The following is an 18,726-nucleotide window of genomic DNA, read 5'->3' as shown; positions in this document are numbered from 1 at the left end:
GAAGCCTTGTACTCAAACCAGGCAGGAACAGAAGTGCACACCTATAACCCTAGTGCTTGGGACATGAGTTGAGGCCAACTTGGGTTGCTCAGCAAACCCCTGTCTAAAACCAAAAAAGTTATGTACTGAAAATGAGTCACAGTGGGTAAGCAAGGCCACACCTCTCTGGGACATGTCAATAGCACCTTATCTGGAAAAACAGTCTTTGTAGGTGGATCTGAGACATAATCCAGGTGAGACAACCCTGGATTATGCAGGTGTGCCTTCAATATCATCATCGGTGTCTCCGTGAGACGGAGGCAAAGGGAGAGCTCATGCAGATATGAAGAAGACATAGGGGCCAGAGAGTAGCTCAGAAGGTTGAAGCACTTATCACTTTTGCAGAGGCCCAGGTTCAGAACCCAGAACCTACTTGGATGGTTTATAACCACCCACAACTCCAGTTCCAGCAGATCTGACACTTCTTATCTGAAGGCACCAAGGACACAGTAGTGCACTTAGATACAAGCATGAGAAACACTCATAAAATTAAAAAAAAGCCAGGCGTGGTGGCTCACGCCTTTAATCCCAGCACTCAGGAGGCAGAGGCAGGCAGATTTCTGAGTTGAGGCCAGCCTGGTCTACAAAGTGAGTTCCAGGACAGCCAGGGCTATGCAGAGAAACCCTATCTCGAAAAAACCCAAACAAACAAACAAACAAACAAACCCCAATAAATAAATAAATAAAATAGGAGGAGGAGGAGGAGGAAGAAGAGGAAGAGGACTGAAGGGCATGGTGGTAATTTATAATTGTAGCTGAGGCAGCAGAATTTTGAGTTTGAGGCAAGCTTGGGCTATGTATTAAAGACCTCTGGAGGCTGAGGCAAAAGGATCGTAATTCAAAGGCAGTGTGGGATACAAAGACAGTCTTAAACAGGGGAGAGGAAGAGGAAACAGAGTGGAGGCAATGGAAAGACAGAGGCAGAGACTAGGAGTGATCTGGACACAAACTCAGGAATGCTGTCAGCCTCAGAATCCGGGAAAACACATTTTCCAAGTTTTCTGAGTCCCTTGGTGAGCACAGATTTATTGAATCTTAGATTACATTTATAATTGTAAGAGGAAAAAATGTATAATTATTTTGGGTTTTCGAGACAGGTTTTCACTATATAGCTCTGGCTGTCTTGGAATTCACTTTGTAGGCCAGACTGGCCTTGAACTCAGAGATCGGCCCGCCTCTGTCTCCCAAGTGCTGGGATTAAAGATACATAGCACTATGCCCGGTTACGAGAACAAATTCTTATTGTTTTAACCCATGAACTGTGTGATAATTTGTTACAGCAGACTACTCCAGAAAGCAAGCACTGTAAAGCTCGGTAGACAACAGAAAGTGGTCATAGGAGAAGGGTTTGCATTATTTGACGTCCGCAGAGCCTCCCAGGCCAGTCTGAATGACCTCTTCTAGCATTAGTTTTGCTTACCTAGTCTACCAATTTCTTCATCAAGACTATTCGATTTCTGTTTCAGAACGGCTAAATGAGACTCCAAGTTGCTCATGTATGCTTTATAGTTTTGAACATCTGCTTGTAAGGACGCTTTCAGTTTCTTCAATGACATGAGACGATTCTTGAAAGAACATATTCAATTAGTTATTTTCACCAAGAAGCATTCTGTATTTTAAAGAAAGCAATATTTTTTTTAAGCATTTTCCACCATTTATTCTTGTTATCAAAAATAGTTCAACTCTTCTTGCAAAACAAAAACAAAATCGTACATACGGGACACATACATCACATTTCCTTCCTATGGCTTTAGCCCATCCCCGCCCCAACCAAAGAGACCAAAAAATTTTTTTGATATTTTTTTGTTTTTTTAAAAATCCCAATGACAACAACAAAATAACTACCTGACCACATCCACAGAAAATGACACCAGGATACACTACAAAACAGGAGGTGTCATCTGCTCTGTGTCCAAAGGATAAAGGAAGCAATATTATTTACACTTATATTAGAGGAAGCCAAAAGAACTAGATAAATAGCTATAGTATTACTATAACTTAATAATTTAATGAGTGACTTAGAATAGGAAAAACCAAAGACAATGTAGAAGCTCAAATATTTAATATCTGGTTACCATGCAGGACAATCTGGATGCTCCACTAATAAAACACAAGATCAAGTTAAGATGCTGCTATCGGGGCTGGAGAGATGGCTCAGGGTTGAGAACACTGGCTCTTCTTCACAGGACCTGCATTAGATTCCTAGCACCCACATGGTAGCTAACCACCTTGAGTGGTAGCTAACCAATCTTGAGTTCAGGGGATCCCACACCTTTTTCTGGTTTCCATGGGCACTGTTAACATGTGGTACATAAATATGCATGCAGGAAAAAATACACACACAAAAACACACCAAAACTAAACCCATATTGTCACCTCGCTATTATAAAATCTTGTAGGCTATTCTATACTCTATAAGTCAGTTTGTTACCATTCTATTTTCACCAACTGAAACCCAGGGCCTCTTGAAAACAGTGCTCCCTGTAAGTAAATACTCCAGGGACCTTGTTCAAAAGATAGGTAAACAGGCAGGAATCTTTCATCATATTCTGACCACCGTTAGTCCACGGTTGATGGACCACAGGGAAAAACAAAGCACCACAGACATCAGGCATGGTCTCACTGAAAGGTCTGTAATATGTAAAAAAATATCTAACCGTTAAGAGCTTATCTGTTAGCCCACCTAAAACACCTTCCCCCAGAGTCCTCTGAAGGAGGCTCACGAGTCTAAAGAGCTGTCCAGTGAGTTCAGAAACATGTTTACTAACCGGTTCTCTTTCTCTTTCCTCCTCCAGTCTTGCAATCTGTTCATTTAGTTCTTTGTTTTCTGCTTCGAGTGATTCCAGCTTAGACGCATCTACCTTGTACAAGTCCTCTGCAGACAAAGCCCAACACCTCCTCAGAATCCACTCACAACGCTCTCCAGGCTTCCAGCAGCTTGGTCCCTCGCTTCCCCAAGCCACGGAGGTGGCAGATGCTGCCTTCTGTACTGGCCAGCTTCATTTTCCTCCTGGAATGTCCCGTTGCCCTTAGCCTGCTTAAGCTTTCTTCCACCGCACCTGCTGCTGTTTGCCTTCAGTTCCTCACTGAATTTCCACTCCTTTCTCCCTAACAGAATACGAGCTCCTGAGGCCAAGGTTTTCTGTTCTTCATTACTCTACGTTTGGTGCCTGACACTTGGCTACATAATATTTATTTGAGTAGATTCCTTTATGTGTTTAATTATATATACACATATCAAGTAATTCATAAATGATTTCCACATTAGAACAAAATGAATTTCCCTTTTTGTGTGTTATGTACACTTATGTGTCATGAGTCTGCATGCGCACACATAGAAGCCAACGGTTAGGTTGTGCATACTCTCCTGTCATTATCATCTTGTGACTTTGGGTAAGTCTCTCTGCAAACCTAGAGCTCCCTGATGTGGTCAGACCGGCTGGTCCGCAAGCTCTAGGGATCCATCTCAAGCACCTACATCCCTAGTGCTGAGATTATGGACACGTGCCGCATTTGTGCTTTTATGTGTGTGGGATCCAGACTCAGGATCCATGCTGGCTGAGGATGTCCCTCACTGACTGAACCGGGTCTCTAGCCCTGACTTTTGCCTTCCTAAATCAATCCATCTACTCCTTGGGCCATGTGCACAAGCTGGAACTCTCCTTGTCACTCTTTAGGATGACACAATCCTGAAAATTCTAAGGGAATGCTTCTGGTTTCCCTCTCACCTTGGGTGTCACATGGGTGTCAAGGTGACTTTCCCATATCACTGCATAACACTGAATGGAAAGTAATTTACAGGGCTGAAGACATGGCTTAGCGGTTAAGAGCACTGACTACTCTTCCGAAGATCCTAAGTTCAAATCCCAGCAACCACATGGTGGCTCACAACCATTCGTAATGAGATCTGATGCCTTCTTCTTGGGTGTCTGAAGACAGCTACAGTGTACTTACATATAATAAATGAATCTTAAAAAAAAAAGAAAAGAAAAGAAAAAAGAAGTAACTTCCCTGGAAACTCCATGGCCTGCTAACTCCCTCCCAGGTTCAATAGAGAGACTCTGCATACTTTCCCTAAGGAGTGCTGTCACTTCTAACATATTAAAGCATGGACAAATATCTTTTGTGTTCCCAACAAAGAACATTTCTTATTTTATTTTATTTTGTGTCTTTTGGAGACAGGCTTTCTCTATGTAGTCCTGGCTGTTCTCAAACTTGCTTTGAAAACCAGGGTGAATTTGACCTCAGCAGTCGTCTGCCTTTGTATCTTGAGTACTGGCATTAAAGTCGTGCCATCACTGTCGGCCTCATTTGGTATTTTATTACATCGTTCTCTTGTGTGCAAAGCTTCTGAGAGGTGACGACTTCTTAAGTCCACATAACCAGGAAGGGTTAAGACTCAGGCCTGACTGTAACAGTTATTTTTTGTTTAACCATTACTTTCCCCCATTAAAGAACAATTTGTAGAAAAGTAGCTCATGAGAAATCAGGCCTGGAAAGATAAGCAACTGCCCAGAATGAAGTGACAGAGCCACAGGGGGACACTCACTCAGCTTCGCCTGCAGCTCGGCATCCTCTTCTTCAAAGCTGTCGGCCCCGGTCATAAACTTCTCATAGCATTTTTTGGTGTACTCCAAAAACAACTGATTGGATTAAGCAGATGTTTAAAAACAAAGACATGTCTCTCTACTTTGTTTCATTTTATTTTCAGACTGAAAAATTCAGATTTGAATGAAAATTAAGCCAAGACTAGTAAGCAGTTATATAAATTTCTAAAACAAAAAATTAAAAACTTGTCACTATGCTACAAAGATGTATACAATATACCACCTCTAAATATGAACAGGGATGAAAATATCTAATTTGGATAGAGACAATGTTTTGAAGCCAAGCCAGAAACTTTGCTAATATAAGTCAACATAAAATGTACAAACCGCCGGGCGTGGTGACCCATGCCTTTAATCCCAGCACTTGGAAGGCAGAGGCAGGCGGATTTCTGAGTTTGAGGCCAGCCTGGTCTACAAAGTGAGTTCCAGGACAGCCAGGGCTATACAGAGAAACCTTGTCTGAAAAAAACAAAAACCAAACACCAAAAAAAAAAAAAGTACAAATCTAGTCTTCTTTAAGAGAATGCTGTAGCTGGAGAGACCCTTTGGCTGAGCTCACTTGTCTCTCTCGCAGAGGACATGGGTCCCAGCACCCCCGTGGAGCTTCACAACCATTCACTTATCAGTTCCCAAAGTGCTTCTCTGTACAGTGTCATCTGACATACTGGCTTAGATGGCCAGTAGCTCTCACTGCTTAACCTTCAGGATGAAGGTCAAGAGGGTTGACAGCCGTACATAGAAACGGAGCTAAAGGGGCTGGAGAGATGGCTCAGCGGGTAAGAGCATTGACTGTTCTTCCAAAGGGCCTGAGTTCAATTCCCAGCAACCACATGGTGGCTCACAACCATCCCCAAGGAGATCTGGTGCCCTCTTCTGGAGTGTCTGAAGACAGCTACAGTGTACTCACATATAATAAATAAATAAATCTTAAAAAAAAAAAAAAAGAAAGAAAGAAAGAAAGAAGAAATGAAGGTAAAAATAGGTGTGGTCTGAAATGCATGCTGTGCCACAAGGATGACACTCCCTGGGATCCTTGTCACTGCTGAGGACTGCGCAGGCCTCTGGATACGTGAGGCAAGTGAGCCCGCGCGCGCGCACACACACACACAGGCACAGACACACGGCTAATCAGTTCCTGTGTCTTTGAGCCATCTCTCAGACTAAGATGATTACCACTTCATTTTGTGAGAAAGGCTCTAGCAAGGCGAGGGCTAGTGCACAAAGTTTTACTCTGAGAGTAAATTTACTCAGAGTAATTTTTACTCTGAGAGGCCTATGTAATAACTGGTCTTTAATATCAGGCAACATGCACAATGTAAAGTTTATTCTTGAGCTGAGGTTTGTATTTTAGAATACAGTAGAGATTGTCATACCTTCTGGGTTCTAACAAAGCCTACGGCCCACTGGTTTGCATGCTAGCTACTTCTCTCCTCAGTACCCGTGACCTTCCCTTTAGCCTCCTGTGTGTGGTTCTGGGAGTGTGCCACAGCGAGTGTGCCACCATTCCCAGCTGTGTATTGTGTTCATCTCCACGACTTCTGGAACTGGTGACTGAGCTAAGTGACAATATATCTAACTACAAAACAAAACAAAATCAACACAGACCCTACATGAAGTATTTTAAGAGCCAATATCCACCAGTCCTGCTACTCAAGAAGCCAAGGCGGAAGCATGGTGAACTCCAGGCTTGCCTTGAGTACAGGCTAAGCTTAAGACCAGCCTGGATAACTTAAGAGGACTTTTGCCAGAAAAGATGCCTTGTTTCCAAATACCAGCAATTTCCTAACCGCCCCCAACCCACATACACACACACAATTATGTCTTCTATTGACAAAGAATTACATTAAAGTAAGACACAGGACGAAAAAATATCTTATCCATAACATATATATTAGTTCCAATGCATGCGTGCATGCATGCATACTTTCCTTCTTTTCCCTTCCTTCCTCCCTCCCTCCCTCTCCGTCTCACTCTCTCTTTTGTTTTGAAACAGGGTCTCACCATAGTCCTGGGAAGCCTGGGATTTCCTATCAGACTAAGCTGGCCTGGATCCCACAGAGAACAGCCCAGCTCTGCCTCCTCAGTGCTGGGATTAAATGTGCACCCCTGGTTGTGTTTGTACTTTTCAGTTAACATTTATTTATTTATTTATTTTTTATTTTTATGTATGTGAGTGCACTGTCGCTCTCTTCAGACATCAGTAGAAGGAATCAGATCCCCATTACAGATGGTTGTGAGCCACTGCACGGTTGCTGGGAACTGAACTCGGGACCTCTAGAAGAACAGTCAGTGCTCTTAACTGTGGAGCCATCTCTCCACCCCTCAGCTAACATTTTACAATTTCTGTGGTTAGTAACTTAAAAGAGTTACAGTATCGCTGGGCTTGGTGGCACAGGCCTTTAATCCCAGCACTTGGGAGGCAGAGGCAGGTGGATTTCTGAGTTCGAGGCCAGCCTGGTCTACAAAGTGAGTTCCAGGACAGCCAGGGCTACACAGAAAAACCCTGTCTCAAAAAACCACAAAAAAAAAAAAAAAAAAAAAAAAAAAAAGAGTTACAGTGTCACTTCAATAATAGGCACACTATCAAGTGTATCTTTTTTTTTTTTTAAAGATTTATTATGTAAGTACACTGTAGCTATCCTCAGACTCTGGCTGCACTCATTCGCTGCAGCTGTCTTCAGACACCCCAGAAGAGGGCATCAGATCTCATTACGGATGTCATGTGGTTGCTGGGATTTGAACTCACAACCTTCAGAAGAGCAGTCGGCACTTTAACGGCCGAGCCATCTCTCCAGCCCAAGTGTATCTTTTTTAAAGATCGATTTACTCAAACCATTCTTTTAGGTTGATTTATTTTTGTGTGTATTTTGCTTGAGAATGATTGCTCATTTCATTCATCCCAGCATTTGCAAGCCAGAGGCAGGGGGACTCCTGGGAGTTAGGAGTCAGCCTGGTCTACATAGAGAGATCTAGGACAGTCAAGGACATATAGTGGGAGCCTCACAACTTTACCAAGGTCACCTTTGATGGCATTTCCAATACCTAGAGCTACCTGACCCCCGACCTCTGGAAAGAGACTGTGCTCACCAAGTCTTCTTATCAGGAATTCACTGACCATCTTGTGGAAACCCACACCAGAGCAGAACCTCTGTTCAGAAGGCCCAGGCTCTGGCTCTGGCTACTTGATAAGAGTATTTATCCAAGAAAAAATAAAGTGAATAAAGTATGTTTAAAAAGAAAAACAAGGGCTGGTGAGATGGCTCAGTGGGTAAGAGCACCCGACTGCTCTTCCGAAGGTCCGAAGTTCAAATCCCAGCAACCACATGGTGGCTCACAACCATCCGTAATGAGATCTGACTCCCTCTTCTGGAGTGTCTGAAGACAGCTACAGTGTACTTATATATAATAAAAATAAATAAATCTTTTAAAAAAAAGAAGAAAAAAAAGAAAAAAAAAGAAAAACAAAGGCGGGTGTGTGGCGCACGCCTTTAATCCCAGCACTCGGCACTCGGGAGGCAGAGGCAGGCGGATTTCTGAGTTCGAGGCCAGCCTGGTCTACAGAGTAAATTCCAGGACAGCCAGCGCTACACAGAGAAACCCTGTCTCGAAAAAAAAAAAAAAAAGAAAAGAAAAGAAAAAGAAAAGAAAAACAAACACAGAAATTTATTAGAAAGCAAAAAAAAAGTTCTATAGAAGAATAATTTTTAGTTAAATATCAAAGCAACCTCTTTCTATAATATCATTTATGGTAACATACAGTATACCTTATTGTGTTTAATTCCATCTTCAGTTTCTTCTCCCCAGAGCTGCCCATCATCAAATAAAGGTGAGCTTTCTTTCATGGCAGTATCAATCTAATGAATATACAAACAACACATTCAGTTGGCTGAGTTGATGATCTGCAAACTCCACTGAGAAATTTCCAGAAGCATTTAATCATACAACTTGGAGTTCTAAAAGGGAGATTATTCTCAATCTTAAATATGACTCTTAGTATTTTAATAACTAAACATTCTGAGATTTAGAAAGATGAGTTCTGTGTTTAGTTCTGCTCCATAGAGGGAAATATGCAGATGCTTGTGCTGTTACTAATACACTGAGCATACATACATATTGCTACATTTATGTATGTATGTATTTATTTATTTATTTATATGTGTGTGTGTGTGTGTGTGTACACGTATGTGCATGTGTATAATACACCACGAATGTGGAGCCCAGAGGACACCTTGTAGGAGTTCGTGCACTCCTTTCACCAAGTGGGCTCTGCAGACTGAACTCACACCATCATGCTTGGCAATACGAGCCTCTACCTGCTAACTTGTTGGCACTATATACACATTCTAACCTAACACCAAGAATGCAAAACAGAACAGCCACATACAGAGTAAATCAATTCATTCTCTTATATGAACTCAATTTAGATGTTCAAATGAATTAAGTGAATATTCATACATTCAAATATAAATTTTATTCTTTTCTTCTCTTTTTTTGGAGGCAGGATCTCTCTACGTCACTCTGGCTACCCTAGAACTCTGTATGTAGACCATTCTAACCTCAAATTCAGAGATCAGTCTGCCTTTGCCTCCCAAATGCCAGGAGTCACCACACCCAGCTCTTAAACTTCCAACTTTAGCCACAAATGTGAACTTTAGATTAAATTGTACAATATGAAATTTTAGAAGCACTGTAGTTGTTTAAATTTGAAATAGGTAAGAATGTGCTTGTCTGTAATCTTAGTATTCAGGAGGCTAAGGCAGGAGGAAGAGGAGTCCTTGCCTACCTCTCTTATAAAGCTAACGGTTTAGAGAACTTCAAATCAAATGCGATTTGAAAACTGAAGCAGATTTTCAGACAAGTTGCAAAATATGATTGGGGAGAGGAATTGAAAACCTTTGAGGAAAAGAACAAACCCCACATCTCTAAAGGTAAGATAAGAACCATGGGCTAAATACCTTGATGCAGTCTATGAGCCACACCAAGGCAGCCACGATGTGAGGCCACGTGTGAGGGGCTCCCACTGTATACATGGAGCTCTTGGACAGTGTGAAGGGATACCTATGAGAAACCAGGAAAAACAAAAGGTGCCATCACATCAGGAAGCAAGCATACCAGCTACACTAGAAGTTACGTTTCAAAGCCGCACAGACACTGTGTAGTCCTAGCTTGTAGTGAAGGTTATCTGAGTCTCTTCTGGTGAGTTTACCCCTCCAGGATTTTGTGACTTTATTCAATTCCACAGATTACTTTGCACTTACAGTTCCTTACACTGCAGTGTTCAATAACCAAGAATAGAAGCCATCTCCTTAAATACTCTTATATTCTTAAATTCAGTGTACTTCCATTACACATTTGTGATTATCTGTCATCAAATCTAGTTTCCTCCCTGGCGTTTCTTCTTCCTTTTTTGTTTTTGGAGATGGTTTCACTCTATAGTCCATAGTCCTCCTTCCTCAGTTTCCCCAAGTGTTGGGATCACAGGTGTATGGTGCCATATTTGGTCTATGCTTAGACTCTGTGTGTGTGTGTGTGTGTAAAATGCTTTAAACTTTCTCTCTGTGCTGCTTAGTTTTGTCAATAGGACATAAACTAGAGTTATTTGGAAAGGTGGAATGTTAATAAAGGCACTGCCTCTGTTAGCGTGGGCCATGGGCATGTCTGTGGAGCGCCTTCTTAACTGATGACTGATGGGAGAGGGCTTAGTCCACCGTGGGTAGTACCGCTCTTGGGCAGGTGGTGCTGGGTTGTAGGAAAAAGCAAACTGAGCAACCCACAGAGAAGCAGCCAGTAAGTAGTTCCCCTCCATGCTTCCTGCGTGAGTTACTGCTCTCACTTTACTCAGTGATTGGTGTATGTGAACCACATAAATCCAGTTTGCTATGTTCTGTGTTTTACCCAAGTATCAGAAAACCAAATTAAGATGGCGTCATCATTCTCACCATCAAGATCTTACTGTTACCGTTTTGTTACTACAAACTGTGGTAACCAGGATGCCCCTTATTCATGTTTTTTTTGAGACAGGATCTCACCGGGAAGCTTTGGCTAGCCTAATATTCACCATGAAGACCAGGGTAGCTTCGAACTCAGAGATCTACTTGCCTTGGGTCTCAGAGTGCTGGGATTAAAGGCTTGCATGACCATACCAGGCTATACTTCATATTCCTCATTGTTTGAGCCTTATGACCTATTTCCCAAAGTGCTGTAATATTGTACTGCTATGGTCTGAAGGTTTATTCTGCAGAATTGATGTTGGGAACTGAGTCTCCAGTTATATATTAAAGATACCGAGATGAGACCTTCGGGAGGTGACTGTCACAGCCCACATGAATGAATCCACTTCTGTATTAGTGAAGGAGTGACCGTGTTAGAAATGTGACCTCCTTGATACATGTGTTCTTTCTTGCCATATAGTCCCTCTAGCACGCCACAACCCACCAAGAAAGCCCTTCCTTATTAGAGGCTGAGTAGATGCTGAACCCATGTTTTGGGGCTTCCTGTCCATCATTGCCAAGAGTTAAGCCACTCACTCATGTGTTTCAAGCCCACAGATTTTATGTATCAAGTAGACTAATATCTATATGTATCTTACAATATATACTACATAAATATATATGTACTTATACACTTGCAATTTTGTGAATATCGATGTTTTGGCTGCATGCATGTGTAACATATGTGTGTGGAGGCCAGAAGATGAATCGTTATATATGATTGTGAGCCACCACGTGACACCCTAACCTGACTCCTCTGGGAGATCAGCCAGCACTCTTAACCACTGAGCACTTTACTTCAATGACTCCTACATTTTATGAGTTACCAAGCAGTGGTGTTTTGCTACAGGAACAAAAAAAGTGGTATATTGCAGTATATTTTCCTTTCTCTTCAATTTATTCTACAAATACTGCTCATCTTAAAACTAATCCACGCTATTCACAAACTTATCACAAGTCTTCGTTTGTTTCTTCTCTGTGACTTGGTAAGGTCTCTAGACTAATGGAAAACATACCCAAGTGCTTTAAAAATTCTTGGGACCTCTTCTTCACATTTCGTACCAGGGAGTTCATACGACGGGCACAGGAAGCCATAGAGAAAGGCGAAGATCTTTAGGAACTCTTTAGTAGATGGGGCTTGCAGAGACTTCATGGATACACTATACACATAACCGTTTTCTGTAAGAAACTACAAAGTTCTTTATGAAGCATTGAAAGTTTTGGACTAGAAAAACATATTGGCTATAAAAACACTCAATTCAGACAATTTAAATTATTGAATACCTCATAGAGTTGTCGAATACACTGCTGAATGAATGCTTTGTCATTAAGTGGTCTTGGGTCCTTGATTTTTTCAGAACTGGAAAATATACCAAGTTGACTATTCCTGGATCCATGTCCGCTAGTCCTAGAAGCATATTTTTTAAAAGTGTATATTATTTCAAGGCTATACATAACATACACATGAGGTCACAGGAGTTTGTTTCAGGCATAGAACGAGGTGGAAACAAAAGGTGCTCTGGGACTGGGGACACAACTCAGTGGTTTGTTCAGCACACACAGTCCTCCATGCCCAATCCCCAGCACCACAAATGTCAAACCAAACCAAATGATTTCTTTGTGCCACCACCATTCATTATCCCTGAAGGTATGCTTCCAGTGCACAGGGCTTCTGCAAAGTCTATTCAATGACCTAAGCACTCCCATGCCTACTGACCCATAGCTGCTCCCTTAATTCAACTCCCTTGCCACTATTCTAGTGAAAAAAAATTGTCCAGGAGTATTAAGAGTTAACATGTGCAAAGGACTCAAAGCATTTGGCCTTTTTGAAAACTCAGGAAATATTAGATTCTGTAAATAACTATCTCTATCCATCAATCCTTAGAACTGCTCTAAAAAGAGATACTGCAATTATCTCCCTTAAAAAAAAAAGGTTAGGTTTAATCTGTGTGCAGTGTGTCTGCAAAAGTGTGTGCCACACATGTGTGAGTGTGAGAGACAGAGACAGAGAGAGAGAGAGAAACGGAGGACAGAAGACAACCTGTAGGAGGAGGGTCTCTTCTCCTACTGTCAGGAGCCATAATGGGACACGCTAATAACTATCAGGTGATCATCCTGAAGTGGCCTGCCTCGGATTGTCATATAATCTGTAACACGTGAGCCCTCATTAAGCAAGGCTGTGAGGGACTAATTTTAGGAAAGATTACTGCTATTAATAGGCTTTTCCTGTTATTATTAAACATATATAACAATCACTAAGTAGGACCACACCCCCTTTGAAGCAGACCTCTGCAGATCCACGAAGATCTACCTTCTTGTAGCGATGCTATATAGACAAATAGATGACTTAAGTCCTAATGATGATCCTATAAGAATTCCTAAAATTATATCTGTGATTATTAAGTTTTTTATAATGGGACTGCTATTGGATCCTTTTCTGATAGTCAAAGCTGCAATGAAAACTCTGCCAGTCTCCCAAGTGTCACCAGTTAATTGCTCTTAGATGGTAACCAGACTTTCTCCTACCCAGAGCACATTCCAAGAGGTTGTAAAACAATTAACCAAAGGTCATTAAAAGGCAACTAATGATTTACTATAGGTGCTAGGACAGAAGATAAAATATCGACTGGGTTTATCTATACAAAACTTCACTAATTAGTTATGATTTTAAACCTTCAGTGAACCTGTGGAGCTCAGACAGACGATGGATGTTTAGCCAGATAATTACTCTTAATGGCTCTGCATGTAAACATTTGCTGTTGTAAACTTGTTTATGATTTGATTTTTTGTGTGAACTTGTGATGAACTTTGTAACATGTGATCATGTATTTTGAAAGATGTCTAAGTACTGACGACAAAGAGCAGCACGAGAATCATCAATAGAATGAAGATCAATAGAGGAGACCTTTTTTGCCTTTCCCCACTTAGGATCTTTTGCTTTTCCCCTTAGATAGCTTTCACAGGAAACTTTTTACAACTTGGTAATAAACTCTATAATCATTTATCTAAGTGTCTTCTCTTCCTGAGACTTCCGACTAGCAGGCTGAAAGTTAGAGCCCAGCAGTTCCTGCTGAGATAGAACAGGGCAGCATTGCTTAGTCCTCCACTGTTAGGCTACAGTGTTAATCGCCTAAGCCAGCAGTCTTTTACCCTCAGAAAGAACAAGAACGTTTTTAGGACTTTTTAGAAGTTATCATCAGCATTTCAGTATAATTACAGAGCTAGAAAGCCCCAAGACCCTCAGACTTTAAAAGCATCACCAGAGTCCTACTCTGTGAATCCACTGCTACCCTGGCCCAGGCTGGGAGGCATCCTACCTTGTGGGACTGGGAGTTGAAAGCAGATTCCTAGACTTGGAGTTGAGAAACTTTGCCTGCTGAGCCATCTTGCTGGCCCAGAAAGGTTTTTAAACATTAAAAGCATTTTATTTTTGTAACCATATGAGATTATAATGATTTAGAGTTGAGTTTATATGACATTTTTCTGAGGTTAATTTCTAATATAATCAATTCTGGCAGACATAGACCATAAAACAAAAGCTCTCTGAAGTCACTATTAGCCTTCATAGTGTGAAAGAGTCGAAACTCAAATGTTGCAATAGAAGATGGCTCTTCTTTATCCACCGGATTCTGAGAACTCGGTACAGAACACAGTAGACTTGACCATCACCTTATAATCACAGAATCTTCTCACCACTAGCATCATGTAAAGCAGGCATCACCTAGGATTTTAACCAACACAGGAAAACCGGATCATATGTCCTGCTTCAGAGCCCCTTACAACCCATCATTATTACTGAGCTCTAAGAGAATGAAGAAATAAGAATCTACTCATTAGGGCTGGAGAGATGGCTCAGTGGGTAAGAGCACCCGACTGCTCTTCCGAAGGTCCAGAGTTCTAATCCCAGCAACCACATGGTGGCTCACAACCATCCGTAACGAGATCTGGCGCCCTCTTCTGGGGTGTCTGAAGACAGCTACAGTGTACTTACATGTAATAAATAAATAAATCTTAAAAAAAAAAAAAAAAAAGAATCTACTCATTAAATATAATTAAAAACCTCATTACCTTTTCCCAAATATTGAGACTTTTCTTTCCGATGTCGGTTTGTGTGTACTCAGCTTTCCAAAGGTTGATCTTTCTTTGCTTTAAAGAAACATTGAAAACAACTCTTTAAATCAAATGTAAAAATACTAGTTTAAGTAATTTTTGAAATATGTTAGAGTTAATACCTCTTTCCCACTGTCCCACTACCCACAACAATTTTTGAAAAATCATAAAAGTTTTTGGTAGCTGTTAGGTAGATGAGCTGCAAGATAGTATAATTTTAAAATGTTAAAAATGTTTAATCTATGTGTTTTTTTATCTTAAAACTTATTTATGTGGTGCTGATGGCTCAGCAGTTAAGAACACTGACTGCTCTTTCAGAGGTCCTGAGTGCAATCCCCAGCAACCACATGGTGGCTCACAACCATCTGTAATGGGATAGGATTCCCTCTTCTGATGTGTCTGAGGACACTGACAGGGTACTCACATACATAAAATAAATTAATCTAAAACAAACAAACAAACAAAAAACCCAAAAACCAAAAACTCTGATTAAAGTAGGTTTTAAAAAATTGATATTATATATATATAATATATATATATAATATATATATATATATATAAACTTTATGAATAAAAATAGAAGAAGTACTTAATTTTTGGTTGACAGCTTTGTTTGAATTTCTTTCTTTTAAAGTTTACTTTTTAAAATTTTGAGATAGGGTCTTAAGTCTGTATTCCAGGATGTCCTAGGACTCAGTATGTAGTTTGGGTTAGCTTCAGACTCAAAATTTTTCTTTCAGCATGGAACTAGATATAGCCATTTAAGCCATTATTTTCTAAACTATAAGAAAAATGGCAATGGTAACATTTTTGCTTTTAAGTACAATTCAATGCACAAAATCTTTTTTGGTGTAAGAAATGTGTCATGGTTTAAAGAAGAAAAAAGTGCTTCAAGTATCCAGAAAGAAAATATGTAAATAGTTTACATTTCTAAAAGTAGTGGAGCCTCACCAGGCACCGGTAGTGGTACACACCTTTAATCCCAGCAGTTGGCGAAGCAGAGGCAGGCAAATTTCTGAGTTCGAGGCCAGCCTGCTCTACAAAGTGAATTCTAGGACAGCCAGGGCGTCAGGGCTACATAGAGAAACCCTGTCTCCAAAAAAAAAAAAAAAAACAAAACAAAAACAAACAAAGCCCCAAACAAACAAAAAAAGTAGTGGAGCCTTATACTATATCAATACAAGTGATTTACCAATGGCTTATTAAGCAGCTAGCTTATATGTAGACTTTATAGGATATAGGGTTAGAGATAGCCTTCTGTTAACTGGAAGAGCAACCTCAGAGAGAAAAACTGATGTTTACCATAAGATATTCGTTGGTTGGCTGTTCTGTGAACTGTACAAGCTGGGGGAACTTACTATATAGCCACACTGGTCTTAAACTCACATTGCGCCATCATCATCATCTCTTTTTTTTTCTTTAAAGCTTTATTTAGTATATGTAAGTACACTGTAGCTGTCTTCACACACCCCAGAAGAGGGCATCAGATCTCATTACAGATGGCTGTGAGCCACCATGTGGTTGCTGGGATTTGAACTCAGGACCTTCGGAAGAGCAGTCAGTGTTCTTAGCCGCTGAGCCATCTCTCCAGGACCAGCCATCTTCTTCTTAGAGCCTTTTGAATACTGGAATTGTAGGTGTGTGTGTGTGTGTGTGTGTGTGTGACACCACACCAAGCTATGTAGCAAGTTCCCTTGGACACCTGCCCCCAAACTTGAGGGAATTACGTTATTGCTTATCACCAAAACAAATAAATCTGCTTCAATTTTATTACTACCTTTAGTATTTGGAAACATCTTAATAAATAATGAGTAGTGCCACGGTGCCTACTTAAACGGCTAATAACAAAGGAATAGGAGGAAAGCAAGCATTGACAATCATTTTATAGCACACCCAGTAAAGAATCTGACTATGGGAATTGGAGAGACAACGAGCTAAAACCTAGCATCGTGTCCACTTTTAGATTTCACTGCCCCCCACCCCCGAATCCAGTACTACTGGGAAGAGGCAGGAGTCACCAAGACATCACTTACACTTTTGTACTAACCATTTCTGGCACTTTTTTTGCTCTAGACAGTAAAGCAGGCAGCTGAGAAGCACAGGGGGAGGCACTTACGTTTGAGGGGTATAGAGGCCTGGCTTATTGAGGTCCAGGGTCCTTAACTCCTGCATAGAGAGGCGGCCAGCACCACAGGTGGAAACTGAACTGCGCTTCATTCTCGCAACCTAATTCAGGATTTCAGCGTTAGGAAAATGTTCCAGACTCAAGCAATTCATCGAGCAACAATTATTATCTTTATCCTCTAGTAGGAAAGCAACTAAGTTTGTTTCTTTACGACAATCGTTTCCTTGTATGCTATATTTATTTGTCCATGTAAACTGAAGTTCTTACAGAGAACACCTATGCAACTTCAAGTAGAAAAAAAGAGGCAGAAAAAGGAGGGGAAGATGGAGCTGAAGGTTTTGGGAGAAAAGGAAGGAGGGAGGGAGAGAGGGAGGGAGGGAAGGAGGGAGGGAGGACGACTGAGGAGGAGAAGGCAAGTGGAGCAGAAGCATCTGGCCTGGAGAAGTTCTAAGGGGTCTCTTATATGGGGAAGATGGTAGTGTAGTGATATATCTGCCCAATGTAGGCGCACAGCATGTATTCATATTAATTAAGTTGTGTTTTCATTGCCTGGGCTTATTTGGGTTGGAGATTTACTGCAACACCTTTCAACAAAGAAAAACAATCCAGTTTACAACAACACAGGCTGCTCCCGCATTTAAAACTAGTATCAAAATAATGTCTACGTTGGAGCCTGTCTCCATCTCTGCAGCATCAGACACTATGCACTCGGCCCTAGCTTCCACAGAGGGTTAGACAGATCGCATTTTTATTGTTGTTGTTTTGTCTTGAGCTAGGGGTGGAGAGTCAGCCCCTTTAGCGAGCTAGGCTGAGCACTGAGCCACACCCCTCCTTGTTTTGGTGGCTTGCGTTCAACCTAATTTTACTCTCATGATTTCACTGGTTTCCAGTCACGTCCATACCAGGCTTTTAAGTTGCAGCATCAGGACGGGAACACAACACACCACTCAGCTTTCCCCCTGTCAGTCCCTACCTGTCAGCATCGCCTTCTCCCGCTACGAACGTTGCAGAGCCGGGCAGATCCCACCCCAGCTCCCTCGCAACAGTCAGCTCCAGCGCCGCGGACCATTTTAACACAGACAGAGCTGATCCCATCTCATCTTACCTTTTGCTCAGCTTCTCAACGAGACCCGGCGCCCAGCTTTCAGTAAACCGCACGAATGCATACAAAAACAGCCGCCCAAACCAGAGCGTCCGCTTCCGTCAACCCACCGCGGTTTGAATTTTAAAGTTTCCGCCCGCGCTGACGTCAGGACTGCGACGTCGAGCACGCATGCGCGCTCGCTCAGCGCCCGCCCTCGTCGCCGGAAGTGTCCGCATCGGCGGCCAAGCGCGCTCCGGGCTCTTCCCAGGTCGTCGTTAGCGTCGGCGACCCGAAGGGAGTCCCGCCCTGTCCCGGAAGCTGGCGTCTAGGACGAGTAAGGCTGTCGGGGCGGAGCGGAGCGGCCCGAGCCCTCTTGGAGTCGAGTTCCGTACAGCAATATGGCTGCGTCCTGGAAGTAGAAAGCGCGGGTTTGTCTCCGATAGGATGGAGGCCAGGACCCAAGCCGATGAGGCGGCGTGAGGTTCCTGACGTTAGGAGAGGCTGTGGAGTGTGGCGGTGGACGAGCCTGAAGGATATTTATCATCAGGCTTCCTCAAGTGCTCTGGATTCCCGCCGCCCAGCCTCGGAACTACAAGCAGGCGTTACCAGTTCCCCGATGGTGGTGGCCTGTCCCTGGGCTAAAGGGTAGATTCCTGGATCTCGGCGCTATTGTGCCGGTAGCTAGTTTTGAGCTAAGCAGTCCTTTTTTGAGTTTGAGGTTCCCTAGCGGTCACAGTGTCTCCACTTTACGTCTCTACTGGGAAACCAAAA

At 42.0% G+C, this 18,726-nt stretch overlaps 1 protein-coding gene across 1 annotated transcript in view; it reads right to left on the bottom strand.

Annotated features, from left to right (window-relative positions):
• The window catches only part of Ndc80 (NDC80 kinetochore complex component), a 33,674-nt gene extending 15,600 nt beyond the window's left edge, over positions 1-18,074 (bottom strand). Inside the window, exons 1-10 of the mRNA XM_021149345.2 lie at positions 17,977-18,074; positions 16,863-16,972; positions 14,705-14,782; positions 11,921-12,044; positions 11,653-11,825; positions 9,602-9,704; positions 8,411-8,500; positions 4,589-4,682; positions 2,808-2,914; positions 1,460-1,604 (exon numbers count right to left, since the gene is read on the bottom strand). Coding sequence (XP_021005004.1) covers positions 1,460-1,604; positions 2,808-2,914; positions 4,589-4,682; positions 8,411-8,500; positions 9,602-9,704; positions 11,653-11,825; positions 11,921-12,044; positions 14,705-14,782; positions 16,863-16,963 — 1,015 coding nt within the window. The 5' untranslated portion in view covers positions 16,964-16,972; positions 17,977-18,074. The remainder of the gene's footprint in view (positions 1-1,459; positions 1,605-2,807; positions 2,915-4,588; positions 4,683-8,410; positions 8,501-9,601; positions 9,705-11,652; positions 11,826-11,920; positions 12,045-14,704; positions 14,783-16,862; positions 16,973-17,976) is intronic.
• Between the last annotated feature and the right edge of the window lie 652 nt (positions 18,075-18,726).

The sequence above is a fragment of the Mus caroli genome, unplaced genomic scaffold (genome assembly GCF_978045245.1).
Source record: "Mus caroli unplaced genomic scaffold, Mus_caroli_1 scaffold_18, whole genome shotgun sequence".
NCBI lineage: Eukaryota > Metazoa > Chordata > Mammalia > Rodentia > Muridae > Mus > Mus caroli.
Note: the sequence above shows the minus strand (reverse complement) of the source record. Positions and strands in the feature narration are given on the sequence as shown.